Raw genomic sequence first — 12363 nt, forward strand, 5'->3', positions numbered from 1 at the left:
AAGCATGCATTGTTAAAGTTTCACTTTCACCGTGACTAAGCCGGTAAATGTGGTGTTTACATGGAAAAACCTTAAAATATGTTTACCTTACACAGGATTGACAAATTTTAAATTCAACTTGGAGTGAGATTTTTTGGGGGGGTGAGGGGTAAGGGATTTCGATCGTGATTCGATATCAATTAGGCTTAGGCTACTTAAATAAAACTTAAATATGCTTAAAAAAAGAGGGATAGAAATCTTTTGTAGAATCCAGTTAAATGAATTTTTAGCACCATTTTAAACTTGGTTATTTACTTAGTTATTACATTTCTTATTTAAAAATCTAGTGTTAAATCATGCCTAAAATTTTTCTTCAAAAAAAAAAAAAAAAAAAAAAAAAAAGCAGGTGTGACCTGCAAATATATATATATTTCTTTCTTTCCTTCTTTTTCTTTCTTTGTTTCTTTTTTATTTATTTATTTATTTATTTATTTTGAACATTAACAAGAACAGAGTATAGTTTTTTCAAGATATATTTAGTAAAGAGCCACACAGGTAACTACCTAGTGGGTAAACCATGGCATTACAAATGAAATTTTTTTTTTCTGACCACAAAATGATTTGGAATTTAAAACCACTTTCTCTATTTTAACCTATTTATGTTTCATTTAGGCTATTTTACTTATTTTGGTGCCTTTTTCGTGATTATTATATTAGGTAACAACATGCGCATGTGTGATAGGTCTCTGACTGTCAGTGCAGTACGTTTTGGAAAGCACAAAGAGTTGAGTGGAACAGGCCTTTCCAGGTAAATAAAGAATAAAGATAAATCAATATTTACATATGTTTACATATGTGTCGTTTGCTACTTCTGACTGTATAAATGTAAAAACTAAAACATGAATACATGAATATGAAAAATACTTTAGTAATTTATAGTAAATACTCTCTATAAAGTGTATTACAATACAATAAATCTTTATTGTCAACCATGGTTGAAATAAATAAATAAATAAAAACCCTTACACTGTATATATAGGCTATTGTAGCTATATATTAGAGTATTAACAAAACTTTTACACTGTAGTATTAACTGTGAACTGATAAACTGTACTGTAATATACTTCAGTTTTTACTACAGTAAACTGTAGTGTATTTTATTATATTATACCATATAGTTGTAGAAAACTACAGTATTGGGTAAAGTAATTTGTTTATATTAGTATAGGTGTTATATTACCACACCAACTATAGAATTACCAACAAATCAATTCAAGTACTTTACTATAGTACGGTTAAAAAACACTATAAATTACTATAGTATTTCTTCATGTGGGGTTCTTCATCAAGCCAGGTTCTTAATACACTGCTGTATTTGACTACCTAAATACTCTTCTAAAGCAACCATGCTGTGCATGCATAATTTTTTCTTAGAAATGGATAGACTGATGTTTTTTGTTTAAAAAAAAAAACAATGATAAGGAAATGACTATCGGGCAAACTCAAACTCAAAATGTTGCTGCTTCATCACAAGCAATTGTGAATTTGCTTAATAAGCCATGGAGTTAAACTCCATGTCCAGGTGCTAAAGATTTGTACAAGGATTTATTGTTTCTATTGATTCTCAGGATATACCTCCTGAAGAGACAAAAAGGAGAGGTGTAACATGCTGTTAAATCCAGTAATATGCAAGCTGACTGGAAAGCTTGTTGTCTTGGCAAGTGTATCTTCACGACGTCTGGAGAGTTTATCTAATGCTGTAAATTTTTTCCTTGTTTATGAACCCATATGACCATGCAGCGGAGACAGCCAAACAGAAGGCTTTGGAAGTGGCTCACCAAATGCCATTTGTAATTTGTATATTTCTGTATGTGAGAAAACAGTTTTTTAAATTTGAGTTTCTGACAATTTACAATGTCCCCTTTATTCTGTATAACAGTATATGTGCTGTATTCAGAAATGGTTGAAAACTTTGTCTTACTCTTTTCATCTTCAAACATTTGATGGCTTGATCTTGGAGAAGTTAACAGGTAGACAAGATGCTTACAGTATGCTGTCTAGGTACATTTTCATTTTTTGTTGTCTTAAGTTTATTGCACTGATGCAGGAACTGAAATATACTGTATATCGAAATGAATGTATTTCAGGATGAGTGGTGAGGAACATAGCATCTTCACAGGTGTGGCTATAATGCTCTGCCTTGACAAGAGTGGTATGTGAAAGTGAAATGTATTCATTTTTACAATTAAAGTCTTGAATTTTTAAAATAGATAGATCATTTTAAAAATGAATCATTCCTCTTTGTAGGTTCTGCTACAGACTACAAAGTGGTTGATTTTTATGAAGAAACAAAAGTTACATTTGCAGAGTTATCTGAGGAGATGCTCTGGAAACACGTCAACAGTGAGAAGCCCATGTGAGTTTGTGTTTATTGATTTTCATATGCTAAATGCATTGCAGGTGGTGATCACATTTTCTGAGCATTTCTGAGCAGTACTCTTTGCTGTACTGTGGGATTTCACGTGCCATGCAGCAGAATCTGGTTAAATGATAAGGCTGACAGATTTATCTCTGCTTGTCACAGAAATCACATGTGGTTTCCCTACATGTAAGTTCAGAAACCCCTAAGCTCATTTATATAATTTATAACTCACAAGCCCTTTCTCTGTTCGTTGACACAAGGCACTCACATACATACATTTCCTCCTACTGATTATTTATAACATGTTCTCTTCATTGTCAGGTGGATTGTGAATGTAACATTGTTTATTGTCTGTTGCAGTGTATTGAACTACAGAACAGAAATTCAGTCATCTAGAGAATGCTGTCAAGGAGGGCACCAGCCAACATGAGCAAGCTTTTGGGAAGAAGAATGAGGATGTGATTCAGGTAAACACGAGGTAAACATGCCTGCTTATATCACCTGTGGTTCATGCATTTTCAAAAGCTTTTGACATTCAACTATTAAGCGGAACTGTTTTGATGTTTTCTAGGATACCTACTAAAGTAAAGGTGAAGTTAAGATACGATTCATGCATGCCATGCACAGCATTGCAAGGTTAATTAAAAAAGATGTGGCAGCAGCATTTGATCTTTCTCCATATAAAACAGCCTGTGACATTGGAGGAATATGATTTTTCCCTCAAATATAGAGACAGATGGTAAAATAAAGGCTATCAATTTGATCATTTTTAGGTAATAAAATTATTATTATTTTTTAAGTCGACTGAAATTTAATGTGTTAAATGAACAGGCCTAATATACTGTATCAGGTAAATTCAAAGTCAAGTAAATTTTTAAATCACACACACACACTCACACACACACACACACACACACACACACACACACCACACACACACACACACACACACACCACACACACACACACACACACACACACACACACAATAGAGAATAAAGAAATGAAAATAAATCTTTGTGAATTCAAATATGAATTCAAGAAAAAATGCAATAAAGAACATATTCTCTGATCTTTTTTCTAACGTTCAGGTTTATTCAACATTCCCCACTCATGAAATTTTTTTTTGTGAAGTAACAAAAAAAAAAAAAAAAAGACAGATCAAAACACTGCACTGCTGACTTCCCATTTCGATGTGCACAAGTGACCGCGAGAGCTGAAAGATAAGATGTGCAGAAACCACTGTCCCACTGCTGTCTTGCATAATTTGAGATTTTACTAGAGCAAGGTGCATGCATATTTTCTGAAAAAGGAGTTGCAAACTTGTTATTCAAATGATATATTCTTCTAATTACCAGTTCTCTCAGGTACTTTTCATGCCAAGGACATCTGTATTTTCCTGTTTATTTTCTTTACCAGCTTTGACCTACATTTAAAACTAGAGTTTATTTTCCACACTGACAAAATGGTTAACAATCTTAAAGGTTCTTAAGGGTGAAGGTTTTCATTTCTGAAGGATCATGTGACACTGAAGAATGAAGTAACGACTGCTGAAATTCAGCTTGAACATCACAGGAATACATTACATTTTTAGATTTATTAAATTGTAATTTAACAGTATTACTGTTTTTATTAATACAGTATTACTGTTTTACTGTATTTTTGATAACATACAATTAATGTTGCTTTCTAGAGCATAAGAGAATTCTTTTGAAAAACATTAAAAAAAAACACGATTCTGAATTTTTGAAGTGGAGTCTAGATAAAATATTTATATATTTGTATGGTATGAGGCATGTTGTAAACAGTGTTGGGGAAAGTTTTTTCTTTCTTTTGCACAACAGGAGATTCTTTAATTATGACCTACCTAAAGCAGACCTGTATATTCTTGCACGAATCCTCAATGATTGGTCTGATGAGAAACTTCATGTATTATTGATTAAAGTGTCTAAAATATGCACTCCAGGTAAGTGCTTTAAAAAGAGAATTCTCAATATGTCGGCCTGATTGTAAAGTATCAAACTTTTGATGCCTAGTAGGACCCTGTATTATGATGATCCCTTTGCATATTGCCCCTTAGTGCCTCCTTGTGGCCCCTCTCTGATTGTAAACCCCTGGCCTGATTTCTCACTTTAAAGCTCAAAATAAGTATTTGAGCATGATTATTTTTATTTACAGAGAGAGTTGTATGTACTGAATGAAATATGGGTTTGAATCAAATGAATGTTCTTTTATATATATATATATATATATATATATATATATATATATATATATATATATATATATATATATATATATATATAGCGAGGAGTGTGTTTGTAGTTATACAGGGAATGGATTCAGTGATTATATTTCATAGCTATTAAGTTTTAAATCAAAATTCTAATAATACAGATATATGATTCCTCAGCCCTGGTTTTGTATGTTCGTTTATAGTTCAAATCTTTTAAATTGTAATAATGTAATACATAATTTAATCAATTAGAATAGTAAATAACATTTTATAATGTACTATTGATAAGAGATAGTTAATAGTTACAACATTTCATGGAAATGTAAATTCTGTAGCTGTACACAACGTCTTTACTTGACCCTGGTGAATCGGGAGCAAATATCGCGAGAATCCTCGAGAGTTACCGCAGTGTGTCCTCTGCAGCATCCTCCTCATCACTTTCCTCTCTACCTCCTGCTTCTGCTAGCACGTTCAGCATATCGTGTTTTTGATACACCGAGCTTAAGTATTGTCGCCATGGTTGATGCTACTCTTTCTTTTGCTAAAGACTTTTTGGCCGGCGGTGTCGCAGCGGCTATTTCCAAAACTGCAGTCGCACCGATAGAGAGAGTCAAACTGCTGCTGCAGGTAAGAATAATCATCCTGGCTTCTATTGACGCATTCTGCCATGACGCATGATCATTTAAAAAAACCCCTTCTTTAGAATTGCATTATTTTGTGGCTATAAAGAGGCGGAATGACCTTGTCCTTCAGAGGCCGTATTTGAGTTGTGTGTCTGCAGCATCCGCAACCTTGGAGAACCTCAAAATTACAATTGTAATTTTAATACCGAGTCTCTGTTCTGGGATTCTCTCGAGTAGATCTTTATTTCTAGATTTCAGTGTTCCAAATGTAGGCTACATTACAGTATTTTAAGGCCAAACTGAATTTCTAGCAGATAGTTATGTGGCAGTGGCACATCTTGTCCCCTGCAGTCTGGTCTCATTTTACAGGCCCAGACCTTTTGCATAAGGGCTGATTTCGCCGGTTCCTCTAAAATCAGAAGTAAATGATGTCAGAACTAAATGCTACCATATAACGTTTGGAATCTTCAATATTTAAAAAAATGTTTTTAAAAAAGTCTCTTAAAGGGATAGTTCACCCAAAAATGTAAATTACGTCATCATTTCTCACCCTCATGTCGCTCCAAACCTGTATGAGTTGCTTTCTTATGTTGAACGTAAAAGAAGATATCTTGAAGATTGCTGGTAATAAAACAGTTGGTGGTTGCCATTGACTTTCATAGTAGGAAAAAAAAAATACTATGGAAGTCAATGGGTTGTGTGAGCTATCCCTTTGAGCTTACCAATGATCACTTATTTGATAACAAATATTATAAAAATTCAAAATAAATGTTTTCTATTTTAATACAATTTTAAAAAGTATTTATTCTTGTGGTAGCAAGGTTGAATTGGTCATTACTCTAGTCTTCAGTGTCACATGATCTTGAATATTTTATTGCAACTGTGATACACTAGGCTACCATTCAAGGTTTGGGGTCAGTAAGATGGTATATAATACAACTTAAATTGTAAATCTATATATATATATATATATATATATATATATATATATATATATATATATAATTTAAGACATAATGTGAACGATTAGTAATGTTTATGAAACAACTTTTTATTTGTTAAAGAATATAGGAAAAATTTATTATGTTTTCCATAATAAATATTTCTTGACCAGTAAATCAGCATAATAGAATGATATCTGAAGGATCATGTGACACTAAAAGATAAAGTAATGGCTGCTAAAAATTCAGCTTTACCATCACAGAATTTTTTTTAAAAAGAAAGGGTTTTATGTTACTTTAAATTGCAATAATATTAAATAAATTAAATATAAAAAAATATGGAGCCCCGCACATGGCATGCAGGAAAAAATTGTAGGCTAAATCGTCCTCAATATACTAAAACGTGCACACGATTACTATTGCGTTCCCTCGATTAACTATTTCGTTCACTCGATTTATAAATTGTGCATAAGATTTACTAATTCGCAATAGTATATTGAGGGAATGCAATAGTAACCATGTGCACGTTTTAGTACATTGAGGGAGCGAATTAGTAGATCATGCACACAATTAATTAATTTTTTTCTTGCATGTCATGTGCAGGGCTCGGTAAAAAAAAAGGACCAACAAAACACAAAAAATCAATGTATCTAACAATATATTATTTTTCACTTTATAGGTACAACATGCCAGTAAGCAGATCAGTGCAGACAAACAGTACAAAGGTATTATCGACTGTATTGTGAGGATTCCTAGGGAGCAAGGCTTTATTTCCTTTTGGCGTGGAAACCTAGCCAATGTAATTCGCTATTTCCCCACCCAAGCCCTCAACTTTGCCTTCAAGGACAAGTACAAACAGATATTCTTGGGTGGCGTTGACAAGCACACGCAGTTCTGGCGATACTTCGCCGGCAACTTGGCCTCTGGTGGAGCGGCAGGAGCCACATCCCTCTGCTTCGTCTACCCTCTGGATTTTGCTCGTACCCGCTTAGGTGCAGATGTTGGCAAAGCTGGCAGCACCAGAGAGTTCACTGGGCTGGCTGACTGCCTGCTCAAAATCTTTAGGTCAGATGGTTTGCGGGGTCTGTACCAGGGCTTCAATGTCTCTGTCCAGGGCATCATTATTTACAGGGCCTCCTACTTCGGAGTCTATGACACTGCTAAAGGTAATGGGTTTGTACCTCAGATGACATGAGTTGCAGGGTTGTGGTGGGACTCTAGAATTATTTTGAGAATGTTTATTTATATTTCAGTTTATTTCCTGAATTTGAAATCATTTTCATTTTTTCAAAGTTTATATATATATATATATATATATATATATATATATATATATATATATATATATATATATATATATATATATATATATATATATATATATATACTAGATTCTTGGCTTAACAAGCTTAGTTTGAAACTGTTATCATTTATATAGTATTTATTAACATTCTGAATTCGATTTTTTTTTCCTTTTTCATTTTAGTTTAGGTTTTAATTATTTTATCATAAGCTTTTGTCATTTGTAATAGCTTTGTTTAACTTTAATTTATTTTTATTTCAGTTTTAGTATTTTCTTTTACTTTTAACTTCAGCCAGTTTCCCATCAGTTTCCTTTTTTTTTTAGCTTCAGTGAAAGAAAACTATTTATAATAGTTTCAGTTAACGATAATAACACTAGTTTTAAAAAAGTTTAAAATCTGAAGTTTGTAGATATTAGTGTTTTGGATAGAGTTGCTTGAAATTTCACCTTTAAACATTTCTTTATTTTGTTTACTGTATATTTAATTATATTTTTTTGGGGACCAGAGTGAAAGATCACTTTATATTCAAGAACCTGCATTACCTGTTTTTTCTTTACTGGAATTACTATTTAGCATTCAGAATACGGTTCCTCATTTCATTTCAGTTCAAGTCAAATTCACACAACCAGTTCTGAATTCTATGTGAAACACATGTGCATTATTTTGTGCGCAGGTATGCTTCCTGACCCTAAGAACACCCACATTGTGGTGAGCTGGATGATTGCACAAACTGTGACAGCAGTGGCTGGCGTGGTGTCCTATCCATTTGACACTGTGCGCCGTCGCATGATGATGCAGTCTGGACGCAAAGGAGGTATACAACACGCATGCTCAAACACATGCACTGTTCTTCATCAAGTATGCATTTATTTCAACTGAGGCCTTTGTCTTTTGTTTTCTCAGCGGATATTATGTATACTGGAACCCTTGACTGCTGGAGAAAGATCGCTCGTGATGAGGGTGGAAAAGCGTTCTTCAAAGGGGCTCTGTCTAATGTATTCAGAGGAATGGGGGGTGCTTTCGTGCTCGTGCTTTATGATGAATTCAAGAAGTTTGTTTAAACAATGTACTAAATGTACTAAAAGATGTACTTACAATGTACTCAAAGATAGTAGAATAGCTTTTCCCACACAGCTTTGTCAAGCTTCACCCAAACCCTCCCCACCCTGCACAAATGTGGTCTTGGTTAAATTGTGTTAGATACCAAAAGCAATTAATAATGTTGTTTGTGGCTATATTTTATGTTTAAAAAATGATAAATAACCCTTATTTTATCCAACAACAACAAAAAAAAAGAAAGAGAAATATTAAAGATACAATTATAAAATTGGATATATAAGGAAAGCTGTTATATATTTATGCTGAAAATTATTTAAAATATATGTGAACTTATTGATGTTATGTATAATATTTCTTCTTAAATCTGAGCCATCATTTCTTAGCAATACCACAATGCCTCCTCAAGATGGCGTGACACGACAGCGTTTTGTCCTGCATTCGTTCAGTCCCATGTTCTTGTAGTCCTCAAGCTCAGTTTTTCAGTTCTCCTAGCTACAAGGGTATACAATATCACTCTCAAAAAAAACAATAGTGGAGTTCAAACACACAGATTACCGTTCCACACTTTAAATGTTTTCTCAAGTTGGACTTGAAAAACCAACTGAGAAGCTGGTCAGAGACAAATTAAATATGACGCTTTAATTCACAACACATTTGCCCTCTAGTGAAAGAGCCTAGTAAAGTGTTCCAGCAGAGATTGTGTGGAGCCAGAGACATAGCATTCACAGTCAGATCTTATGTGACACGAAAAGTTTATTTCCATGATTTCTCTTTTTGGAAGTCCGCTTAAGTATTTTCCATCTTGGATAGAGAGGGGAGTCATACTTTCATGGTCATTTTCTTGTCAGTCTCAGTGTTTGGTTGCGTCAGGCTGGTCTTCTATCTTGAAGTAGGCCTAGATCCTGCTTTTAGAAGTAGAAATGTGAAGACAGTTAAGGAAGGGCATTGTGAGTTCAGTAATGATCATTGAAACATTATACCTGTTATTTAGCATGTAGATCTTAATCCACACTATATGGAGGGGAAGGCTGTAAGAACATCAAGAATGCTTGTGAATTCAATAAAAGTAGATACCCTATGCTCTCACGTTTTAAGTTTTTCATTATTATGGTGTTAAAACTTTGTGGCGATTTAATGTTTATGGACTTTTTTTTATTAATCATTACTCTGTACTCTCAAATACTTGATTATGATTGGTTGATTGCAGCATGGTTCTATAGTCATTAATATAACCATACTCCTCAAAGCTTATAACCTGATCAGATTTTTTTTGATCATTTTGGCTGTGTTGATGCAAACAGTTAAAAAAAAAATATATATATATATATATATATATATATATATATATATATATATATATATATATATATATATATATATATATATTACACTAGACATAAAAAGATGCACATTTAAAGACAAAAAAAATCACCATTGATATCCATTAAAAGTGCGTGCTATTTAGAAATGCACATTATTTGTTAATGGGCTGTCGTTCTGCTGGCAAGCCTTTTATCCTCTGTGTAACCTTTGAAATATTGACATATATAACATCTGGCATAGCAAATGCAGACTCATGCCACTGATCTATATTAGAGATCATTATATAGGGTGAATTGCCCTAAAGTGGGACACCTATGGTCTAGTGTTTGTAGCTCCCCCATAAATGCACAAATGCCAGTGAAGCTATGGGTTATTCAAAGCTCAAAATCACATGACCTTTCAGCTGTCTAGTCATATTTGAGGGCAGAGCAATCATTAGATAGGAATCACATTGTGTAAAGGCCATTCAAATGTCAGAGACATAAAGTTTTGACAAACTTGATAGTAAGGTGTAGAAATTAATTTTAAACAAAACCGTCTAGCTACTTTTGTTGTCTAATGTGCTTATGTAATGTTTGTCCATCAAAATATAGTGTAACTTTGTATGTATAAACTATATATTTTTAATCAAATTTCTTAGTGTCCCACTTTAGAAAATGTGGTTTTGAAAAGTGGGACATTATAATTAGCCTAATGTGGGACAGTATGTGATAAGTGACAAGTTAACCTCTGCAGGTTTTTTTTTTATTAATGCAGTTCTCAAGGTTTGTGCAGGCTGAAGGTTTTTAAAAAAGACTGTTATGATTGCTTGTGTTTGTTGTTTAGTAAGACAGAAAAAAAGTGTAGAATAGAAAACAAAAGTGAAAGTGAAGTGACATTCAGCCAAGTATGGTGACCCATACTCAGAATTTGTGCTCTGCATTTAACCCATCCGAAGTGCACACACACAGAGCAGTGAACACACACACACACACACACACTGTGAGCACACACCCGGAGCAGTGGGCAGCCATTTATGCTGCGGCGCCCGGGGAGCAGTTGGGGGTTCGATGCCTTGCTCAAGGGCACCTAAGTCGTGGTATTGAAGGTGGAGAGAGAACTGTACATGCACTCCCCCCACCTACAATTCCTGCCGGCTGGAGACTTGAACTCACAACCTTTCGATTGGGAGTCAGACTCTCTAACCATTAGGCCACAACTTCCCCAAATGGTCTTAAATGTTGTTAACTGCAGTTCATAGCATGTTCATGAATTTTGAATCAAGGTTGAATCTAGCCCAAAGTTGGTTCAATATGTGTTTTATTTATTATTAATATATTTTTGTAGTTTTATTAAGTTGCAAGATCTTTATATTTTGCCCTCAAAAAGGCCCAGGCTATGCCTGTTGTTGTTGTATGTGTAAAATGAACCAGAGAACAGACATGAAATTCTGACTTTGCATTTAACTCTTTTCTATCTACATAACAACATAGGCCTATGATAATAGTTGCTTAATGCATTTATCGATTAACGATTTGCACTAAGAGCCCTAATTCAATTAAATTAAATTCAAGTTTATTTGTACTGCGCTTTTCACCATACAAATCGTTGCAAAGCAGCTTTACAGAAAATTACATTTCTACAATATATTTAGTAGCTGCTTATCAGTAGTGATTATGTCAGTTAATGTACATATGGCAGAAATGTACGGAAAAATCAATTAAAGACGTAATCAAACAGACAATGAACACTATTAAAAGCAATTATTACATGTTGCTATCAAACTTAAAGCAAAATTTGTAGTTCTGTATGTTGCTACAGGTTTAGCATCATGAGGTCCTCTGAGGGGTTGTTATTATCTCTTCTCAGGTGTTCTGGATCCAGACTGGAGCTTGTGTAAATCCTAGTTACCTACAGAGAAACAAAATAGAGACATAATTAGAGACATAATTAGCATAGCTGCTGTTCCAACCAAGCAAAATTTATATGTTTGACCCAAGCTTATTTGATCAGATATATCTGCATTCCAAGATTATGAGATGCATTATTTAAATGCTTGGCCAAAGAGATGAGTCTTTAATCTAATAAACAGAGAGTGTGTCTAAACCCCGAACATTATCAGGAAGTCTATTCCAAAGTTTGGGAGCCAAATGCAAAAAGCTTTACATCCTTTAGTGGACTTTGCTATCCTAGAAACTACCAAAAGTTCAGAGTTTTGCGTGGCAGAAGGCTAGTTAGGTACGCAGCAGCTAACCCATTGGGGCATTATAGGAAAGTAATATTTTGTAACTGATACAGAACTTAATAGGTAGCCAGTACTGAATCTGTAGAATTGGGGTAATATAATATTTTCTTGACCTCTTAAGGACTCTAGCCGTTGCAATTTGGACTACCTGTAGCTTGTTTATTGAAGATGGAGGACAACCACCTAGAAGTGCATTACAATAGACCAGTCTATAGGTCATGAATGCACAAAATAACTTTTCTGCATCAGAAA

The 12363-nt window shown here is 33.9% G+C and overlaps 1 protein-coding gene and 1 pseudogene across 1 annotated transcript; both read left to right on the top strand.

The window, feature by feature from the left end:
* The first annotated feature begins 2169 nt into the window (after nucleotides 1-2169).
* LOC113053811 (N-acetylserotonin O-methyltransferase-like protein) lies at nucleotides 2170-4537 on the top strand (annotated as a pseudogene).
* A 471-nt stretch (nucleotides 4538-5008) lies between these two features.
* On the top strand, nucleotides 5009-9649 carry slc25a6 (solute carrier family 25 member 6). Its single transcript, XM_026217771.1, has 4 exons — nucleotides 5009-5264; nucleotides 6881-7367; nucleotides 8179-8319; nucleotides 8409-9649. The coding sequence occupies exons 1-4, from the start codon at nucleotides 5154-5156 to the stop codon at nucleotides 8564-8566; spliced, it is 897 nt and encodes a 298-aa protein (XP_026073556.1). The 5' UTR covers nucleotides 5009-5153; the 3' UTR covers nucleotides 8567-9649.
* Nucleotides 9650-12363: the final 2714 nt, after the last annotated feature.

This window comes from Carassius auratus, chromosome 34 (genome assembly GCF_003368295.1).
Source record: "Carassius auratus strain Wakin chromosome 34, ASM336829v1, whole genome shotgun sequence".
NCBI classification, from domain to species: Eukaryota; Metazoa; Chordata; class Actinopteri; order Cypriniformes; family Cyprinidae; genus Carassius; species Carassius auratus.